The sequence below is a fragment of the Lottia gigantea genome (genome assembly GCF_000327385.1).
Source record: "Lottia gigantea unplaced genomic scaffold LOTGIsca_26, whole genome shotgun sequence".
Taxonomy (NCBI): Eukaryota; Metazoa; Mollusca; class Gastropoda; family Lottiidae; genus Lottia; species Lottia gigantea.
The window spans coordinates 1119605-1143522 of NW_008708797.1; the positions used below are offsets into that span (position 1 = coordinate 1119605).

Below are 23918 nucleotides of genomic sequence, written 5' to 3' on the forward strand. Positions count from 1 at the left end.
GCTGGCATGGAAAAAGCGTTCGGATGGGACAATAAACCGAGGTCCTGTGTGCTACAGGCTGTGCACGTTTAAGATCCCTCGACAGTTGGAAATCGAAAAAAAGCAGGCTAATGCCGCAGTCCTGGAAAAATTTCCCTCATGGCACCCTGCTTGGCGTTGCCCGTCTTCATTAGCCCACAAGGTGCAGAAAAGTAGGACCTAAAACTCCATTCAAATCAAATCAAATTTATATATGGATATTTCTAATTGTTTTCTTTCCTATTTGACAAAACAGAAAGTGTGCTAATAAGGTCTTAATATGCTTCATACAAAATGAGTTTTCATGGCACAAAGTGACTGGGTTATATTCTTGGTCTGTTGTACTTTTGAGAGCTTATGGATGTTGAATTGCCAGATTTTCATATTCTTATTTAGGTGTATGCATTGCAAATATCTACTAACTGTTTATAAACAGGCTAATCTCAATTTGGTCTTGCATGAGAATGATTGTCTTTTTATTGATAGTTTGAGTCCAGTTGTATCATGTAAGAAAAAACTTTGCATAATAAAACTAATTTAAAAATGAACCTAGTATTTGTTGCATGAGAATGATTGTCTTTTTATTGATAGTTTGAATCCAGTTGTATCATGTAAGAAAAAACTTTGCATAATAAAACTAATTTAAAAATGAACCTAGTATTTGTTTAACACCAACAGTCCTGTATTTTGAGGCTCATATTGACTTAGGGATTTGAAAAAGAGATATTGTCTTTAAGCAAGTCGATGTATATGAGTATCCTTAGGAGTGTTAACCCAATAAGGGAGAACTGCACTAGAATTTGGTTATCCATACAATTGCATTAAGTTTTTGTATGTTCATTGCAGGATCCATCACTTGGTATAGTTTGTCCAGTTTGTCAGAGAAGTTTTAAATATAAATCCTACCTAAAAAGACACATGACAGCTCAACATTTTAATTTTCGATATGAATGCACAATGTGTGAAGCCTCTTTTACTAGAAATTGGAGGCTAACAGATCATTATAAATCCATACATAACTCAATAAATATGAAACAAACTCTTTGACATGATCTTTAATAGATTATTCCATATTACTCACAATTCTCTATAATCCATTGCAGGATTCTTCACAAAGTGGTATTGCTTGTCCAGTATGTTTTAGAAGTTTCCAATATAAATCCTACCTTAAAAGACATATGACAGCTCAACATTTAAACCTGCGATACAAATGTACCCTTTGCGAAGCATCTTTTACAAGAAATTGGAGCTTGAATGTTCATTACAAATCTTCTCACTGAAGAATGAAATGCACACAGTTTAAGTCAAATATAGGAAATAATCTTGTATTCAGGATCTGTATCACTCTTAGTTTTAATACCTGAAAGGGATTGTAAAGAGGTGAACCGGGACACCTTTGACTTCTATTTGGGACATTCCAATTCTTCATCCGATGTCTGTGGTACCTGCAATTCCAGAAAGAGTTAACCGGAAAAGCAGCTTCCGTAAAAGAATTTGTAACCAACCTGCCACCAGACGACAATTGCATGATAACATATGTTATTTCCGTAGAAGATGGTTTCTAACTAAAAATTGCCTACTCATTCACATTTTGCTTCACCGTTGCCTTATAAAACTCATTACTATGTCTTATATTACTTAGTTTTAACAGAATAGAGAGTTTTATGATATTTGTGCTAATAAGAGCGGTTAATACAATTATTTATGATAAAATGGTCGGTTTGAATATAGTCAGGCAACAATTTGGTAAATCAAGTTTTTGATTAACTTTTTCTGAAATTGCAGGAGCCACAGGCCTCGGAAAAAAAATTGGAATGTCCCAAATGAAAGTCAAAGGTGTCTGCGATACACATAAGGCTAAAAAACCTCTTTACAATCCCTTGTATTTGTCCAATATAGTAAAGTATCCTATGCTGGTTTGAATGTAATTGTATGTTAGATATTCTACCAGCTACTTACAGGAATGAATAGCAGACTACATATCCTCATATTTATCATACAGAGAAGTACAATGCATAATGATGTACATGTATTGTATTAACAAATAAAAGTTTATCCCTATTATCGATTTTCTTTATACTGAAACCAGTCTGATATCTTTAGTGTTTTTGAGATGAAGAACTTTAAAGAATTAATCTTACTCATTTTTTTTTACATTTGTAGTACTTCTGAAAACTATTTACATATATTCAAGACTCAAATCAACCCCCCAAAATTAGTATCTGTCCCTTGCATCTTGCAGAAATTGAGAGAAACTGGACTTAAAAATCATGGTTTACTTTATAGTAACTTTGTGTTCAGTTGCTCTCAGATTGGTTGCAAGTGCCACAAAATTGAAAAACATATTGAATTATCAAATACTTTCTCTTAAGTGTTCAAATTTTTATCAACCCAAAACAATTTAAGACTGAACATTTGTATTAAAATGTGATTCAGAGGTCTTTTATAATTTGGTTATCATGTTGGATATTTTGGACTATCAGGTGCAACAAATTAAATATAGTTATACATGTAGTTTAAAATAGTAAGCCTCCTGACTTCATCTAATCCATGTTACAGATTATCCCTTGTAATTGTAGGCTTGGAATTGTTCGTATTGTGAGAAGAGTTACAAGTGGAAAGTTGATTTAAAAAGACATATTGTTTCTCGTCATTTTAATGAGAGAGTTCAATGTGATATTTGTTTTTCTACCTTCACTAGGAAGAGTGCTTTATTATCACATTACAGAAATATACATAACATAGATAGATCTTCCAGAAAATATGTGACACAATAAACTTTTAAATGCTGTAAATGTAGAAGAGACAATATGTAGTAATTAAAATAGTTCTGAAGTTTTCTTTTGATACATATATTTGTACACAACATCAAAACCAAATGATTTGTGACCTTATGTTCTTGACATTTTCCTTTCCTGATATCTTGGGTTATTCAGCTTTTAAGTCTGTAATGTAATTTATTTTTTCTTGTATAATAAAAGCAATCTAATAAATTCAACAGACAGACAATGATGTTAAGGATGTTACTGCATAAAATGTTCATGTTTAGTTACAAATAATAAAAGTGTCTTATTCCACTCTTTTGTATCATTTTAGGCCTTTGATTTCTCAAGTACCCCATCAGGAGGATATTACAATTGTGTGTGGTGTGCTAAACGCTTTCTGTGGAAAAGTGCTTTAAAGAGACATGTGCGAGGAAATCATCTAAACTATAGATTTAAATGTAGTGTTTGTGGCAGGGAATTTAACAGACCTGACTCTTTATCCAGTCATATGAGAAATGTTCATTTTAAATAACTGACACATTAAAACCCTGGTTCCCAACCTGGGGTGTTTTCACCACCTGAGGGTGTGGGACTAGAGTGTCAGGGGAGTGGCCAACATGTGTAGGAAAAGAATTTGTTTTGAATTGATAGAGCACCTCACATCAACACATGGCCGAAAATGTGGATGAAACAATTCTTTGGGGGTGTGAAAGGTCTAGGTGAATGCTCTAGGGGTGTGAAGGCTAAGAGAGGTTGGGAATCACACCATTAAAAGATAGTTAATGGTATGCCTTTCTCCCATCAAAGTTTTGTACCATCTATGATATTTACTCTTCTACACATGCATATTTTCAATTAATGATTAATTAAAGAGTAATTAGTTTATATTTGTGAAATTAGGTAGGGTTTTTGCTAGATAAATTATTTCCTGCTGAAATGAAGCATTTATAAGATCAGAGAAACTGAAACAGATGTTAATCAAATAAAAAGACACAAACATAAAAAAAACTGATATGTGTCATTTTTACTTTTAGGTCAAAGATAAAGGAATTTATACATGTTCTGTGTGTGGAAAAGATTTTCTGTGGAAAGGTGCCTTGAATAGGCATATAAAAGAAAAGCATTTGAATCTACATGTGATTTGTAAATTTTGTCAAAAGAAATGTTCACGCTTAGAAAACCTAAGAACTCATATGAAGCGTATACATTATGAAGAATTACAGCATGAACAGGCTATGGTTGTTCAAGAATGGGGCTAAATTTCTATTGATGTGAATTTCCATTCTCTGAATGATACAAATTAACATCATTCTTCAAATATATCTCAATTTCTCTGTACAACTGCTAAACAAGAACAAAACTTCTTGGAAATAAGCGACAAATTACTTTGTATGTTTAATTGCTGCAAAATCTCACTATACCATACATAACTCTAATGTTTAAATTTCATTAAATAAAATTTATTTAACATATTGGTTAATTTGAAGAATTTTCATGTGCAAATTGAAAAATATTTTTGATTATTTTCTAGGGAATTTTTACTGGTTTCACTTGTAGTTACTGCCAGAAAGTTTTCACTCAGAGAGACAATTTATCAAGACATATCAATGGAATGCACTTAAACATTCGTTTAAATTTTCCTTTTTGTACTAGATCATTTTCTCAGAAAGGTCATCTTAAGGAACATGTTCATATCAATCATAGGGATGTTTTGAAAACTTTGCCTTTATGAAAGTTCAACTTTTACCAGTGATCTTTCTTCCTGTAGTTAAGAAATTGTCAAAGTAACAAATTTGCTGCTGAATTCAATATATATATATATATATATATAGCTTTCAAATTTATATGTTTTAAATCGCTATTGTGAAAATTATTTTTATGATTTTATTAGCTGGAGAATCAGGGTTTGTTAATTTCATAACTGGTTTTGATAGGGGAAATGCAAGGATATGCATCGTTTTTATTATTACCTTATCTATCACTTGTGGAGGTTTTCATGTTGAAATATTCAGTTATGTGTGGTTTTCAATATTTTTCTGAAAGAAAACTTCCAATATTTATATTTTGATTTCTGAATAAAGATAAAAAAAAAAAAACTAATTGGTTTTTCTTTTCCATTTTAGGCTCCATCATTTTTTACGTGCCAGTTCTGTGGAAGTTCTTTTAGTTTTAAAGGGAACCTAAGACGACATTTACAGTCTGCACATTTACAAATTAGAAATAATTGCCCCGTTTGTCATAAAAGCTTTACCAGGAAGGAAAATTTAAAGTCACATTTTATTTCATGTCATTCTGACGTGAATAAGCATATACACTGACTAATTGTTAGATCTGACACAGTCTTCTGAACTCGTGTTAAGCTATCTGTTAAAATGGAAAATTCCTATTATGGTGAACCTGTACTAAGGTGTGCTGCAATCTGGTGTTAGTAAGGATCATCTGACTGAAAAAGTGAAAATAGAATGTCCACTTGTTGAATTTCACTAAAGCATGTTAGTTCAGTAACTCAATAAAAATAAAGAGGTCATGCTTGAATAAATATAGTTGACAGAAGTGATCTGAAAATTTGTAGGTTGTATGGAAAAATTTGCTTTATATGGGCTATGTTCACATTACAATTTATATTCCCATAGATCATTCATAAGACTATAAGGCATACAGTTAGAATAGTAACTTTGACAAATTGTGACCTGATTCATAGTCTGATGTGCTCATGTATCTTAAATTTTCCCCTAAGAAGAAAGATAACATTATACAATCAGAGGTTCTATTCCACCTTTAGCCTCGAATGGACAAATACGGTGTCCGGAAAAATTGATACAAACGAAAATAGAAGTGAACACACGAGGCATGGGTGCGGTCTGGACACGTTTGCGTTTCTTCTATTTTCTACTGTATTGATAATCCTGTACCAGACACCGTACCTCGTTTATTCGCACCTTTAGCCTTCCTTCTTTTCATTTCATGATTTACATTCTGTATACGAACATTTTGACACTGTTTTAGTTCCTGCTATTTAAAGAATACTATCTCTTAGAATGGACATGAAATATAAAGTCTGTAACATGGTCATCAGTTGGGCAAGGTGCCATGACTAAAGAATATAATCTCTGTATAAGACGATATATCCATTAAACTAAATACTTATTGAAACACGCTTCCTAGTATGGTTAAAAATTACTGTATACTTGTGATACCAGATAAGTCCACTGATGAACAAAGACTCATTTTAACAAACTTCAATTCTTCAACTAACATTCATGTATTTGCATATCAGAGTCAATGGTTTTTTTTTTTTGTAATTTCAAGCCATTAAAGTATTTTCTTTTTTTTTTGTTGTAGGATTTTGTCTGCATGTACTGTAAGAAAGCCTTCACTAGTAAGGGAAATTTAAAACGACACATTGACACAGGGCATCTAAACAAAAGAGTTGCTTGTCCATTGTGTCCAAAAACTTTCACTCAGAAAGGAACTCTTAAAGAACATTTCAGATATATTCATGGTTCTGAGTTCAAATGATTTTATTCCTTGGATGATAAGAGGTTCTTATATTAACCCCAAATTTCCATCTCATTCTCTCTACAAAAACAGTGGAAACTATGAATGTGTTAATTTGTTAGGCACTTGTTGAATAACCCAGGTTCCAGTGTTTGATATCAGCAAATGTGCAAATTATACCTTGATATTTGGAAAATGTAAAATGCTCCCCTGGAAAATATGTTCTAATTGTTTATTTTATGACATTGTTTGTCTTCTAATGGAGTAGAAAAGTAGGATGTAAAAATATTTGTTTCATTCCATTTATTAAAATGTGCTCAACTTTTTTATTATAAATTCATTTGTTCATTATTGTTGTAAAATATGAAATCATAGTATTTTTTAAAATTATAAAAATGAGTGTATATTGTATGTAGATTATCAAATATTATTGATTAATTTTAACCTAGTACCATTAGTGTTATCATTGCTTAGTTGATCGGGTGAATAAACTAATTTTGGTGTGAATAATTATCTTTGTTGTTTATTGCGTTTACTAAAATACATTCAATAAATAGCCTACAATAATGACAAGATGTTTTAATCTTATTATACTTCTTTTATAGTTTTACTTGAAAGTTATTATATGCATTTACATAGTAATGCTTATCAATAAATTTGCTACTTCTTATATAAACGCTTTCAATTACGATGGGAACTAATATAGAGTTTTGTGCAGTACAACACTAATCCAGTTCTTAGATGTGCTCATTGTTTCAAAATAAATTAATACTGTTCAAAAAAACAAAATCTAAAGCAAAAATATTTCCACTGGTACTATATTTTTAGATAATGAAGGTAAACACATTAAGTTTCATGTAATTTGCAATTTATCTCTCTACTGGATTACTTATTGCTGCTTTAAGTTCTATTTTGTTTATTTTGTAGGAATCTGGATATATGTTTTCCTGTAACCTTTGCCACAGATCTTTTGCTCAAAAAGGAAATTTAAAAAGACATATAGAAGGAAAACACCTGAAAATAAGAATTGATTGTCCTCTATGTTCTAAAAGTTTTACACAGAAGGGAAATTTGAAGGAACATTTGAAACATATACACAGTGAACAAATGCAAAATCATGAATACACCAATTATTAAACTTAACTATTTAAAAATAAGAAATTAATATTGATAATATAAACCTTAATAATACCTTGATTAGTCTACTCCATAGTCATGACTGGTTTTTGCGTAAATCAAATGATACACAAGGAATTCCATGTAGAACCAGTTCCAACATCCGAAAAGATTGATCCTTTATCCTTATGAATAATTTAAGTTCTTCTTCACAATAAACTTGCAACATATATGTACAAATATAAGAAAACAATATGTAGAGATCTGCAAAATTAAATTGCAGAAATCATTTAGAATAATGTTAATTTGAAATTTCTTTATCTGTGTTGTAGGGTATATATCTTGATGAGGACCAGTCTTATAAGTGTTTGTTTTGTGCCAGAAAGTTTGTTTCCAAGAGCAACTGTCAAAGACATATTAAAGAAGCTCATCAGAATTTCCGAATTAATTGTCCAGTGATGAATTGTGATTGTGTTTTTACTCAGAAAGGAAATCTTGTCAGACATATCAAAAATGTTCATAAAATGGGTCTATAGTTTATATAAGTATATAACTTTTATATAAATGAAATGGTTTAACAATTTGAGGGTTTTTATTACATGAACATTCACAGTGATATTGAACTCAGAAATTTAGGCATGTGATTAATCACAAAAATAGCACTTTGTAAATGTGATTTAGAAGAGAACTCGGTATTAACAATTATTTGAGAATTTGAAGTTTTGTGACTTCTTATTAATCATTTATCTTTGAAACGATTTTTTCTCTAAGGTATTTATGATTATAAATTAAAGAAAATCTTCAATCAAATTATATTTGTGTTTTGTAGGATCAGGAATTCTCTTGTACGTTTTGTGGTAGAAGTTTTACATCAAAATGGAGTCTTAAACGTCATATTGAAAGTTTACATTATGGAAAGCGTGCCGAATGTTCAGTTTGCTTGAAGACTTTTTCACAATTATCTACTCTAAGACAACATATGAAAATTCACCAATCATGATTAATTAGAACTATTTTGTGCAATTGTGTTCCTACTAAGTACGAATGATAGTGCTTATCAATTTTTGAACAAATCTGTTTTGTTTTCTGCCTTAATCACATAGGTTTTTCAAATTTGTTTATTTTTTGCCATAATACTATATTCAAGACATGATTCAACACTCAGCTATTTAAATTGTTTTTTTTATTTCTGTACAAGATATCAACAATTTCCTATATCTTTTTAATTACTATTTTATATGTTTCATATATTCAGAATAAAAATAATATTTAAACAAAACATTAATTGAATACAAATTTTTGGAATTAACCATTTACCAATACTGACATTAGATCTGAAAGGGGCTATCATTTACGTTATTAAAACTTAAATGAAGGGAAATTCCTAATTTGTAGGAATCTGTATTAATGACTTTTCTAAATCTGTGTTGTAGGGGTTAAGAGAACCAAGACATAAGATTGGAATGGTCCCTACGGATATGAATATGATGCATCTGATGAGCAGAAGAGAATATTCAAGTGATGAAACTAAGTGTCCATATTGTCATCGACAAATGGCAACATCAGGAAGTTTAAGGAGACATGTTAAAGTGGTCCACGAAAACATCAAAATAGAATGTCCATTTGAAAGATGTGACAAACGTTTTGGACAAACTTCTGACTTAAGGAATCACATTATTACTCGCCACAATGCAGATATTCCTAGGACAAACGATAAAAAACAACACAACAAATTATAATATGTTACTTGTTTCCACTCTGATATTGTAGTAGTTTTTTTTATAACTGATTTTATAGGGATACAAAATAATTTGATGAAAAGCAAGGTGTTGACACTTAGTGGTGATTGACAGTTAAATGATAAAATAAAATGCAATAAGATTGTAAAAATGGTGGTAGTTAAATGGGTCCATGTATGTGTTAAGAGCAGACATCAAATAGTTTCAGTTGATATAAATATATTATTACTATGATGACAATCAAATTTGTTACTAAAAGTATGGTTTTGGTTACTAGCTCTGTTTAACATTATTTGATTGAGATTTTGTATATGATTTATATATATGATTTTCATATTACAATAGATAATCCATATCACTCTACAAATTGATATTTTAAGCACTATTTTAATAGTCAAAATATTTTATTATTTCTAATATTATAATACCTATACTATTCTTGCTCACAAAAGCAGTAATTTAACTGAGTATTATATCTGTGTTTTAGGCATACCAGCATATAAACAGACTCAGTTTAAGAAAAGAGATACCATTAGATAAAGATGTAACTAAATGTAGACTGTGTTCTAGACAGTTTGCTACAGTTGGAAGTTTAAAACGGCGCGTTAAAGTTGTACATGATAATATTCGTATGAAATGTCCAGTTGAAGGATGTGAAAGGTTGTTTGGTCAACAAACCAAGCTTAAAAGTCATATATACAGTCACCATCGAAATATTTTGGGCTAAAACATGAAAAAGATCAGTTAAGTTTGATTTGGGAAAAAATGAGAGTGGATTTGGTTGGTTTGCTTTTTTCTCTTGTTAGGCTAACTTATATCTTAATTTGTAAACGAAATTTATAAGTAATTATCTGAGTTGTTGCCCTTGTTCTTTAAATATGTTAAAATTTTAACTTGTAAATAGTCTGGCACAATTATTAACAAAACTTTATGAAACTTTAAGGCTCAAGATAGTAATTTATATTTTCAACAAGTTTTTACGTTTCTGTATAAAGCATTATTTCCTGTGGTTAATTTTGAAGTAAATTTTGTGTGACATGCTGAACTAATGTGAAGGTTTATTTGAAACACATGAAAGATCAGACCAAAGTACAATTTAAACTGTTTATTAATAAACAGTGTTAAATGATTTTAGATGTAAATTTTATGATCATTTTTATGAAAATAAACATTTATTAAATCATAAACAATTGACTTATTTATTTCAGGAGAGACAATTTTCCTGTCCAACATGTCACAAGATGTTTACCCAACGTGGAAGTCTTAACAGACATATACAAGTTGCTCATCTTCAGTTGAGAATCTCTTGTCCAATATGTCAAAAAGAATTCACATTGAAAGGAAACTTAAAGCGACATATTGAATTTGTCCATGGATACAAAGACATTTAGTTTATTGCAAATTACAAGGGTTAATACCTTAATGTGTACCAAATTATTGTCTACAGTACCACCTAGATCAATCTATTTCTATGTACATGATCATTATTTTACTTGATTTGAACTATGTATGATTAAGAATTTACTGTTTTCATGATGACATGTTCAATAAGGAATTGAATAAAAGATTGTGCACATCATAAAGTGGATCTGCAACATTCCAACTGTACTGGTTGATAACAATTGAAAGTAAAACATTAAGAACTGCCATTTGTTACTTAACGGTGCATTCACAGCAAATAATGCCAGCAATTGATCTAATACTCAAAGATTCTGTTAGTTGCAAGCAGTCATTGAAAATATCTGATTCTAGAATGGTTACTTTTTGGAAATGAAGTTTGTTACTTTCAATGATCATATTAAGAGGGTTATGATGTATGAAAAAAAAATATGTAAAGAAGTTCCAGAGGTGCATACAATATTAACTTTGACAATACTAGCCTTTGTGTTGTGCATTACTGTTATTTTGATTTTAGTTTTGACAACTAGCTTTCTATATCCATTTCATTGGCACTGGTTCTTTTTTTACATCAAATCGAAACTTGACATTCTGAATATCATTGGCAATGATTTAAAATTAGTTGAATTATAATTTCAATAATAAACATCTTTACCTGTTAAAAATTAAAAACAGACACAATCTGTGGATAGAAATATATTAATTCATCAAATTATGATGTACATGTAATACAATAAATATTTCATGAAAAATTTTGTTGTCTAAAAAGGATTGCCGTGGCTTGATTGATATATGATAAATGTTTGTTGTGGATATTTCTGTTCGACCACATAAAGTTAAATTACAGTCAAAATCTAAAATGGACTTTTTTAATCTCTTGTAGGAGAGTCCTTGTGAACGTTTGATATGTCAATGGTGTGGCAAGAAATTTACTCAAAGTGGCAGTTTAACCAGACACATTAATGGATTGCATAAAAATGTCCGATATTTATGTCCTGTGTGTCCTTCACCAAGATATTTTACTCAGAGGGGCAATTTAAGAAGTCATTTAAGAGTTCATCATAAAATTTCCTGTGTAAACAACAGTGTAGACTAGCTTTTAAATCATGGATATTTGTTATTTATAACATAAGAAATGTAATCAACAGCTAATTCTCTACACTAATTTATGAACAGATTTCAATTTCTTACATCTAAATATTTTCAAGAAATCAGGATAAATAAAAAGATACTTGTTCAATTTTTCTACATTGAGGCCTATATGAAGTTGTCCAATAGTATCATCATTATGTTACAAACTGCAGATAACATGTAACATAAATTAGATACAGTCAAGTAAATACTTGTATTTTCATTCTATAATTCAACACAGAAACTTACACTTTCGGGACTTCTAACTATGATGAAAATATTGATCAAATGACAAAAGTATGTCAATATTGCCCAGAAAGGACAAATTAATTGAGACAGTGCCTTATTGTTGAATTACGAGAAACCTGGGGTCAGATTTTAATTGCTAGTAGAGCTCTGGATAGCTTTTATACCAACATTTAGATGTTAGATATTTGCAAGTGATCAGCATTAGTTGACTTGATGTTAGGAAGTGATAGTTAATTCTAGTTTGATAGTCATAAAAAATAGGTTAAGTTTTTGTTACACACGAATTTCATAAATACATCTGTAATTGAACACATGTACACAAACATTACAAAAACACAAATTAAATTAACTATCCTACTGCACCACTGTATGGAAGCGTATTAGATCTAAACTAAGAATTAAAAGAAATAAATTATTGATCAGAAAAATAATAAAGGAATTCTTTTGAAGAATTAACTAGTTGTTTTTTATTTCTTTGTAGGGAAAATTTGTCTGTAATTGGTGTGGAAAGCATTTTACACAGAGAGGCAGTTTAACGCGTCATACACAAGGAGCTCATTTGAATATTCGATTGCATTGTCCATTATGTGATAAACAGTGTACTCAAAAAGCTCATTTGATAGCTCATATAAAACGTCATCATCACGACTCATTTGTTGAAGACACATGAATGAATGAATGAATGAATGTACATGAATCTATTGAAATATTTGAAAGGTATGATCATGATCAAGGTTACAATACAAGGTACTACTACTCGTAGTACTGGTACTTAACATTGTATTTTGAAAAGTTAATTTTAGTATTTTGTAATCAATAAAAATGTAAATACTGATAAATATTACATGAAATTTGATGTTAAAAAAGTATGCATATATCATCAAACATTTATATATATATATACTTGTAAATTCTTGTATCATCTCTTGCTGTTTGCATGATTATTCAAGTGTGATTAATTTTGATGTCAGATATGACCTTTAAGAATAAACCTTGACAAAATTGAAGGATAATTAAAATTTTCTGTATGTATTTTGTAGGGAAAATTGGCAAGTTGTAAATGGTGTCAAAAGACGTTCACTCAAACAGGAAGTTTAACTAGACATATTCAAGCACAGCATTTAAAACAGAGGCATCAATGTATATTATGTGAAAAAACTTTTTCTAGAATTTCAACTTTAAGAGAACATATAAAATATGTCCATAATATTTCTGCTTAAGATTAGTGAATTAAAAATGCAGACAACATGGATGCTGTAATTTTAGCCATAACGCTTGTACAAAAATGATTCAACAGTATAATAGTGTCTAGAACAATATAAGTAGGCGTGTTTCTGATGAATGGAAAGACACATACAGATAATGCCAATCCTAATTCTGTCTTTTTTATGAAGTGGTTTTTAACATTCCAAAGGGATAATTGAAGAAGGAATTTTTTTGCATGGTTTTAATACACTGACCATTTTGTCAAAATCAATTTAGTTATTATTATACGTCCACATCCCTCCCTCCATCCACAATTGCTCGTAAACACTCTAGAAGGCATAATTCCTGACTGATTGTTATCACCCAAGTATTAACCCAATTAAAAAATCAAAAGATATTTACTATTGGTTATTGCCCTTGTTTTTTAAATGCTCGTAAACACTCTAAAAGGTGCAATAATTGACAGATTTTGATAAAATTTGGTGTGAGTGTTTGTTATCACCCAAGGAAGAAAATAAAAAAAAAAACGAAAAATAATAAGTATGAGTTATTGCCCTTGTTCTTGAAGATGGTTTAAATTTTTAGCTTGTCAACACTAGAAGGTTCAATTATTGACTAAACTTGGTGTAAATGTTTGTTATCACTCAAGGATGAACCCTATCAAAAATCAGAAAAATTGAAATATATTAAGTATGAGTTTTAGCCTGTTAACACTCTAGAACGCCCAAAATCCTTGACAGATTTCAACGAAACTTGGTAATATTATTCAGTATCTAAAAAGTTCAAAACAAGTGTATGACTGAAGGTTGAATATTTCATACTGGTGATTGTTACTGTACTGCCAAATATTTTTATTCTAAATCAAAGCTGCGAGTGGGTGTATATTACCTTGACTGGAAGCTATCTTGTTTGTATTTTAAATGGAGCAACAAAATTAAAAATTAATTCAAGTATGGTTATAATTTGAATTTTGTGTCATCAAAAATTTGTTGATGTAGTTTTCTTGGTTTTAAAGACTAATCTGTATATTTTGTATTCTGGGAAAAAGATTTTTAAACTGTTATTTTGCCTTTTTTGTATAGATGAAAACTGCAGATTCTAGTGCTGACATCAAAAGGGGGGTTTTGAGAAGGTTCCAAAAACTTTTTTTTAAAGGAAACACAGATTGTATTTGCACCATTCTAATATTCAGTCAGTGGTTCTTGCAATGCCATTAAAACTAAACATTACAAATTCTATGACATAGCTTTCACAATGGTGCTTGAATGAATATCATGTACGGTTAAGTATTTCTACAATTTCAGGAAAAGTTACACATAAAAAAGATGGAAACCTCTTACAAGCCCTTTACAAACTCTGGTCTTAATATGAATTAAGCACAGTCCTCTATAGCTGTTAGCATCTGTGTGACATATTTTGAGCTGATGCGGATTACTTTTTTTCCTATTGGAAAGGGAATCATTATATGTATGCAGTCATTTTATAGCATTTTCTCAACAATAGCTTTGCTTGGAATTATGGACTACCATATATCACTTCAGATCTTTCTGTTCAAAAACCATAAAACCAATATCACTGGTGGCACACTGCCATTATGTCACTGGCTAAACAGGCATACAAATTATGTATGGTTCTCACATGGAAATAACACACATTCAAATAGCTGAACATAGTCTTGAATGTCAACTATTAAGTTCGAGAGTTTATTTGTGTCAAGGTCATATTCCGGAATGTAATTGCCAGAAATGAAATGAATAAAGTTTTATGTCCTGATTTTCTGCACCATGTAGACTAATGAAGCATTAGCTTGCTCTTCTTTTATTTCCAACTGTCAAGCAATCTTTAATGTGCACAGCCTGTAGCACACCAGGCCTCGGTTTAGTGTCCCTTTTGAATGACTAGACGCTTTTTCCATGTCAGCCCCAGGATAATAAAATATAACTTTGTACAGTCCACCAATTTGCAGAACAGAATTTTGGGGAAAAAAGGAAAGATATATCATCACCACTAGGTTACACAATTAGGTTACGAATAACAATGCATTTGTTATTATCTGAAAATTTCTTTTACACATTGAAGTGTTGAAATTGAACTCTTATCAGCTGGCAATTTAAAAATCTAGATGACTCATTGTACAGAATTAAATGTTTAATGTTTTTATTTGTAGTGTTTGGATTGGTATGTTAATAGATTAATAATTTTGTATTTGATGTTTTGTAGGCAGAAGATGGCCCAGATAATTATTGTTCTTTGTGTACTAGGTACTTCACAACAAAAAGCAGTATTAAAAGACATATGAGAGAACAGCATTTTAACTCTAAACATCGAGCTGCTTGTCCTATTTGTCATAGACATTTCAGTCGGGACGGTTATTTAAGACAACATTTGAAGACTGTCCATGATATAGGGTTTCAGAACAATTTTAATACACCAAATGTTTAATGGAAGTGTTGAAGTGAGAGAGATGATATGTGAAATTGACTGTTTCATGTGTGGTATCAAAACATAAATTCACAAGTACAACATGTATCTGTTGTTAAAATAAAAATAAAATATTTTCACTGTAAAAATAGTGCTAAATACAACAATTGTAGAGCAATATAGAAATATTAACTTGAAACATGTTACTTAGCGTTTCAGGTTATGTGATATGTCATTATATATCTAGTCAGATCAACATAAATGAAAATTGTCATAACCCAGCAAATTCATAAAAATATATTAGGAGTTTTACAGTATTAATGGTATATTTTCATAGGTAGTCTTGTATTTTAATAGGTCTTGCACAGTTTATTGGTACATTAAAGCTATTGGTGTGAATATATTCATGTATTAATGATATTACATTAATATAAATTATCAATATTGATTATTAAATGTCAATTCTAACAATTGATATATAGTTATACAGTATTTCACTAAATGTAGGTTAAAATGTTACCATTAAGATATTGATACTGTATATAGTATATCTTGGCATGATTCTATATATAGGAATCTTATTGGCATCATTATGATTTAAGAGGAAAAATCAAGTGAATTTTTGAGATATTCAAGCTAATTCTTCTATTTTATATTTTGTAGGCAGTAGAATTGATCTGTTATCCTTGTAACAAACCTTTTTCAACTAGAAGCAGTTTAAATAGACACAATAAAGAAAAACACCTGAATATTAAAAGTGTGAATTGTTCTATGTGTTCAGCATCATTTTATCGTTTGGAATATTTAAAAACACATTTAAGAAATACACACAATTTCCCTGCCACTGATAATTATTAGAGGGCATAACAGAACTGCTTATGTACAGTGGAATTTAACATTTTAAAGTTTGACAAGATTTTGAATAATTTGATTATTTGTACCATGTAAGGATTAATAGACTTTGACTTTTTACTTTGCTATACAAAATTTACAAAGAGGCCAAAATATCTATTTTATTTCATTGTTTTACAGTATGAAATACTTTTCTTTGAGATTTTCTGAAAGTCAAACTGTTTTGACAATCACATTAACAGATTTATCTTCAGAAAGTTTTAAGTCTGGTTTAATCTTTAAAATATTAAAATGTAGAATAATATGCATGAATAAGATAAAGATATACTTATAGAAGTTGTCTAAATGTGTATAAAACTAATTATAATATTTGTATATTTTGTAGAATAAGGAAAAAGATGTAACTTGTAGTTATTGTAATCAGAAGTTTACCTTGAAATGTAATTTGAGACGTCATCTGAAAGAAAAACATTTTCATCATCGGCCAGATTGTTTTATATGTCATAAATCATTCTCTAGACAATCATATCTTAAATTACATATTAAACAATGTCATAGTGATTATATACAACCTTTTGTATAATAGTGCTTGTGTTATTTGGATCCAGAATCTATTAGTCAAACCTTACACAGAATTAAACAAATAGATACACCTAACATTGTTGAACAGTGTTTACCTTTACTTCAATTGAACATATCTTATATAGAAACATCACTTGTAATTAAGGGTATTTCTAAGTAACCTAATTCAAGAAATATAAATATGTAATAAGTTAGAACTTCAACAATATTTTGAAATACATCCCTGAGATTTATTTTCTAGTAAATATGGAATCTAAAGAAATAGGCTATGATTAATTTTCTGTTGTCTTATTTTGTAGATTGTTCATGATTCTGGCCAACCAGTTTGTAAAATATGTGGAATGGTCTTTAGTCATATGGGTAATCTTAGACGACATATCCGTGGATCACATTTAAAAGAATCTTATAGATGTCAGCTTTGTGACAAAACATTTGCACAGAAAAGCAATCTTAAAGTTCATGTAACTAATGTACATAAAGATCAAATTATGTCCATATTTCCAAAATGAAATACTGTGCTAACTGTAAGAAATGCTGTAAAATATTTCAAAAAACTCTTGTCAAATTTTTGTAGATGACTATTAAATGACTTTAATTGATGTGTATTATTTTACTAATTGTTATTTTTAGCACTTTCTTGTTTTAATATGTTAAGTAAAATCACCTTAGGTTACTAATTTTATAAGGATTTGTAAGTTCAATAGTATACTGAAAATTAATTGATTTTGTTTCAAGAAAACGAATTATTTAAATCATGCTGTAATGAGCATATTTTTTTTACCGTATAGAAAATGAAAAAAAATTAGCCACGTTAATGAATATTCAAAGTAATATAATAATTCACAATATTATTCAAATGAATTGAAACACATGTTGCATATTTTCATCATTAAAAACTTTCCCATAATACTGAATTAAAAAAGACAACATAAGTTTGCTATGATGCACTGATTTTCTCTATAAAACTAACAAAAAAACACCATTTTGATTTTTCATTCTATTCTAATTCAAAAAATTGAAATTCTACTTTTTGATTTGTTGTAGATTGGAATTGAAGATGGAAATTGTAGGTGTATAGATTGTGGTAAAGTTTTTAGTCATCGTGGTAATTTGAGACGACACATTCGTCATGCTCATTTTAACGAGAATTTTCAGTGTCCTATATGTGGCAAGATTTGTACTCAGAAATACCATCTTCGAGATCATATAAGAAGAATTCATAGAACTCATCTTGTTGATTAATATGTGCTTATAGTCAATTCTTCAGTAATGTTCTGTCAAAGCTAGTTTCCAATAAAAAAAAAACTGTTCATAATTTTCAAGTGTAGTTCTAATATGAAGGTAACGGTAAAAAATGGACATCAAGTATGATGGATATAAAGACACAAAGCTGAACCATTAATGAGTCCATCAATACATGGCAGATATTTTACGTTTTATGTTCCTGTGCCCCATCCGGCTCTTTTATAAAGTCCATGTTTGACAGGCTACATTTTGCCATGTTTTTTTAAATGACTTTTTGTATTATAACTTTTCTCCTTTTTTCTTGTTTCTGAATGTACAGGGTCAAAGATATAGTCTTTGAAGTATTTGTGTTTGATGAATAATGTGCATACACTTCCTGATTTTTGTCATTCCTTAACAAATACGCAGGAAAAAAATTGTATTTCTTATGTATTGTTGGCAAGATTTTGCCTTTTCCAGGTTTTCAAAAGCTGGAAACAAACCCAACAACATTAATGTCATATTTTTTATACATATATTTGTTATAAATATTACAAGTTCAAAAACTTTTTCCTTTCCTTTCTTTAATTTTTGTTTATAATTTGACACATATTAGTGCTTGGCTTCAATAATACTTTTGATTTTGATTTCATTTATTCTTTATGAACGAGATGTAAAATTTGAGTGTTTGAGTTTTTCTAGTCAAGATTTATTAATCTGTGGAATTTTTTTTTTTTTTAGAAATATTTAGCCTATGTTAAAACAAGATTTTTGTTTATGTTGTAGGGGATTGATTCAAGAGCATGTGAATGGTGTGGTAAGCTTTTCAGTGATAGATCTAATCTGAGAACACATGTCAGATCTCAACATCTCAATATACGCTTGACGTGTCCAATATGTGGTAAATCATGCGCTCAAAAAGTTCACCTTCAAAAACATTTGAAAAGTAAACATGGAATTTGTAAGCCATAGCCACAGTACTGGGGACATATGTATTTGTTAGACAAACACCTGACTCTATAGCATTGAGGACATCTTTTAATTTAATGTATATGTACAGAAATGTCTTATCTGACTGTCAAAAGTTAAAATTGAATGCTCTGAAGGATGTATGAATTCACACACTTTTTTTTACAAATGATTAGAGGTATGTAGGCTACATTCTTTGTTGAACTTTTTATAGGAATTCTTTTGTCAGTTATTGTTAATTGCTTCTTCTTTGTGTACCAATATTAAGATAGACCCTTGAAGTTTGACTTGGTAATTTTTCTTCAGAATTTTGTATTTAGTAAATCATAGTGACACTCATTTTTTTTTTTTTTTTTTTTGCATTACTGTGTTATTACACAAACATATCATTTTTATTATTATATTTTTATGATCATTTAATATCATTATGAATAAATGTATCGTTTTATATCGTTCTGAGTAAATGTGTCATTTTTATATCATTATGATTTTATATTTTCATTATTCAACTGTTACCTTCATGTAGCAAATGTTAACTATAGTATTTCTGTACAATACATAATTTAATTCAGCAATGAAAATAAACCCTATCTTCAGAATATGGCCCAAGAAAAAAACACACCATAGCAAACCATTTTAGTCCTTATTAGTAAATCCAACAGTCTACTTACATAATTATGTCCTTTGAGTTGCGCTTACATACACATGTAATGACAGCTTTACTCGTGTTGTGCAATCTCAAATTTTGCAATGAAATTATTCGTTGTTGTATTGTCCCAAGGGATTGAAAAAGATCGGATGCGAAAATCTATAAGCTATATCGACATCTCTATCTAATTTGGTTTGTTTGATCTCAAAATAAGGGGAGATTTAAACTAGAGCTTCTTTTTTGCATTTGGACTAGATAGATCTAGATATGGTAAGAAATAACACTATTGAATAATAAAAAGCTTCCTCATTAAAACAAGGGCAGTAATTTAGTCACATGTTACCTTAGTCAAAGACTAGTAGTCACAGCCAAATTAGTCACAGTAATTAGTTCGTTGGTGATCGTTTACAATATTGTGGTCACAAGCTGAATTTAGTCAAACGGTAAATTAGTCATAGTACGATTTGGTTGGTTTAATACCTATTTAAGTAGTTACTTACTTAACAAAGAAGACATGAACTGTGACCAATTTACATTTTAGTCATGTGATAATTTTTACTTTTTCACCAATTTACCTGTATTTTAATAATTTTATGATAAGAATGAATCCATCTCAAGTATAAGAACACTTTAAATAGTATTAATATTGCGTTCAGTACATTTAATTGCCCTACCATTTTGCAGATACATATGGAGCTTGAATGAACTTCAAAATCATAACAGTTTAATAGATTAATTCTTTGTACCTTGCTCTATTGTATTGAGTCAAAATGGAATTTGAATTCCTTATTTACATGAGAAATTTCATTTTGATTTCAGATGATGGTTGATTCTAAATGGGAGAATAAAAAACAGTGTCCATTTTGTGGTAAACTTTTTACAGAAGCTGGTAGTTGTGCTCGTCACATGCGTAATGTTCATTTACAAACTGAAAAATATACTTGTTCTGTTTGTCAGCGCATTTTTAGAAGAAAGGATAATTTCAGAAGACATAGGATCACTGTTCATCATATTTTTGATTTATCATAAAACATGGTTTCTTGGTCGAATGAAAATTAGTGTTTAAATTTCAATTTCAAACTGATCTTGGTTGGCATGTGGAAGTCTGAGTCCTTGAATAAATCCTTCATTTCATTTCAATTGAACCAGCTGTAAAAGAGAACAGATCAATACCAAGGGTTTGGTATGAGAGCAGCAATAAGAAAGACATGGAAAATATGATAAACGGAATTGTTATCATGTAAAATAAGGTCGTTTTTCTTTAACACAATATTGTTGCTATAAACTTAAATATTGTGATGTTATATATTTTGTTATCTGTAATTTGAACTTTCAGTGCACTTTTCTTAGTTGGCATTGTTTAATTTATATGACATCTGTCTTGTATGTAAAATTTGAACTGGACAAAATGTTATTAAACAAACTTATACATTATATTATGTTTTAAAGCTGGGCCCCTGATATTACACTGATAAATTTGGCCTTACCAGTTCTTTGGACGTGTACAGGTCAAGAAAAAAAATCTGGAGATTTGCCTTGAAAAATCTGGAGATTTGATGAAAAGTTGGGAGATTTTTGCCAAGCACGTAAATTCATGATTTTGAAACTCCAAATTGATTATTTTTTTTTTTAAATAAGCCTTGTAAATTAATTAAATTGATCATAGGCCTACATGACACAGTTAACTTAATTAAAATTAACAATCTATAATAGAGATAGGCCTACTCAGGCAAAATAACTCTAGAAATATAGTGCCTAATATTTCAAGTTTAGGGGCCAAAAAAATTTTAATATTGTAATTTTTCAGTAATGATTGAATCAAAAAAAATGTTAAGATGAAATGAAAACAAGAAAGCAAGCATGATCCCAGCATAATTCTTTCAAAAATACCTCAAACTAGGATTTTCACTTTTATAAATGTCTCAAGTAAAGACAAGTTGTCATCTTAACATTCAAATGTGGATAATTCTGGACTCGCATGGATTTCAAATTTCAAGAGTCAAATTTCGACGATGAGCTGTGAACACTATTACTGATTGGGTTAGCTAAAAAATTCCTGTTTCTGAAAATAAAGTTTGATTGGTCAATCTATCCCTTTAAAGCAAGTTTTGTATGTTATGACATGATCATTTTCCTCAGTTATGTTGAAAGAGGTTTCATTATTGTTTCATATAAAAAATGTAATTATAAACTCAATTTTCAATAGAACAAGGACATTTGGAAATTTCATAATTTTTTATAATTTTACTAAGATTCATATTAGACCAAGGACATTTGAAAATTAAAGTTTTCTTATTATTGTAGGTTGTAATTGAGGGTTACAATAAAAGGCAGTGTCCAATTTGTGGGAAATTATTTGGTAGAGCTGCAGATGTCAAACGTCATTTTAAATCACAACATTTTGGTGAAAGAGTTCAATGTCCTATTTGTAACAAGAAGTTTACTAGAAAATACAAATTGAAAGCCCATATCAAAGAACAACACATTGAATATCTAGAGACTAACACAGATTTATCAAATTAAAATTTATTTTAAATGGATTATTTTTACCTATTTGTTGTATTTTTACAAATACAATTATTTTAGTCACATATTTCTGTTATGAAAGATAAAGATATAATATAATTCATACACAATGTTTACTAAAACAGTAAAATAATGGGGTTCTTACACAATAAAACTGGTTTTATAAATAATAAACATAAACTAATACTATAAATTATAAAAACAGTATACACCCCTCCTTACCTTCAAGTGAGTCTGGAAAAATCTCTTATCATCTTTAATAATGGACAAAAAAAATCACTAAGTTGGCATAACACAGACACGAGAATATTGAGTGGTGGTACGAATCTACCATATATAGTTTTTATGAATAATAGGCTGATTTTGGAGTATTTTGTGAAAGGAAAAAGATGCTTGACAAGGTTTTCATGATCTTGACATGTTTACAACCAAAAATATTTGATCTGGCAAAAACCATAAACAATTAAAAAATTGAAAATTGACCACAAATGTTATAAAATTTAATTTGTTCCTGCTATAGACATTTAAGAGATTGATAAGCCGTATGGCGTATACCATGTTATAGCATGTATATGTCAGAAATTTAAGTCCAAATTGTTAATTTGATTCTTCTTGTTATTTTAGGTAGAACGTTGGCCAAGAGAATCTTGTCATCTTTGCGGAGCGTCTTATCGATATGCTGGTGATTTGAGACGCCATATTAGATCGAAACATTTTAATGTGAGATTTAAGTGTCATATTTGTGATAAAGATTTTTCCAGGAATAATAATTTACAAGATCATATTCGAGCAGTACACAATTAAGTTTTGTTAAAATAATTAAATTTCTTTAGGTAAGAGTGATTCAGCACACAATCCCAAAAATTTTCCCAAGGAAAGATATTTTTAGTCAAAATACAGATTTATGGACATTAAGTCACATTTATAGTCATTTTTAGATCACTGAGTTTTATTTAAAGAAGGCAGAATATTTGATCATAGCAGGAATGGGCTTTTATTTACAACTAACAGTTTAAAAAAAAATATAATCTCTACATTTATACCAAGCGATTTTCGTATTTTAAGACAAGCAGAACAAAACAGACAGTGCTAATTTAAAATAAAATTATTATTTTCTTAGTTTATAACAAATATTTTACACTTCAATATTAACATGTATTTTGTTTTAAATAATGTGAACAACTATTAATATTATAAGTATTGATGAAATTGTTGTATTTTTATTTTATATCCCAAAAACAAAGCAGAAACTTTACAATTAGTTTCACAAAACTGTAATTTGAATGAGCAAATTGGAATTGGAAGTGAATGTAAGAAAGATAGCTTGCCAGGCAAGGTAATATCGACCCACTGGCAGCTTTGATTTTGAATAAAAATATTTAGCAGTACAGTAACAATCACCAGTATGAAATATTCAACCTTCAGTCATACACTTCTTTTGAACTCTTTAGGGCGATACTGAATAATATTGAGTATGAGTTATTGCCCTTGTTCTTGAAAAGTGTTCAATTTTTAGCTCATGAAAACTCTAGAAGGCAAATATTCAATCTTCAGCGCGGGACTGAAGAATAAAAC

The 23918-nt window shown here is 29.6% G+C and overlaps 3 protein-coding genes across 3 annotated transcripts in view; all 3 read left to right on the forward strand.

Annotated features, from left to right (window-relative positions):
- Positions 1 to 879: 879 nt before the first annotated feature.
- Positions 880 to 8397, forward strand: LOTGIDRAFT_117715 (hypothetical protein; the record flags this gene model as incomplete). Its single annotated transcript, XM_009055975.1, has 8 exons — positions 880 to 979; positions 1153 to 1274; positions 3115 to 3300; positions 3818 to 4021; positions 4907 to 5080; positions 7209 to 7380; positions 7821 to 7852; positions 8233 to 8397. Coding segments are annotated over 8 exons (1155 nt in total), but the record flags the coding sequence as incomplete, so codon positions are not given.
- Positions 8398 to 10359: 1962 nt separating this feature from the next.
- LOTGIDRAFT_117395 (hypothetical protein) lies at positions 10360 to 15562 on the forward strand (the record flags this gene model as incomplete). Its single annotated transcript, XM_009055976.1, has 4 exons — positions 10360 to 10503; positions 11421 to 11609; positions 12396 to 12549; positions 15348 to 15562. Coding segments are annotated over 4 exons (702 nt in total), but the record flags the coding sequence as incomplete, so codon positions are not given.
- Positions 15563 to 16784: 1222 nt separating this feature from the next.
- The window catches only part of LOTGIDRAFT_117588 (hypothetical protein), a gene marked incomplete at both ends in the record, with an annotated part of 9022 nt that continues 1888 nt past the window's right edge, over positions 16785 to 23918 (forward strand). The window contains 4 exons of the mRNA XM_009055977.1: positions 16785 to 16884; positions 17300 to 17445; positions 18020 to 18208; positions 18986 to 19145. Coding sequence (XP_009054225.1) covers positions 16785 to 16884; positions 17300 to 17445; positions 18020 to 18208; positions 18986 to 19145 — 595 coding nt within the window. The remainder of the gene's footprint in view (positions 16885 to 17299; positions 17446 to 18019; positions 18209 to 18985; positions 19146 to 23918) is intronic.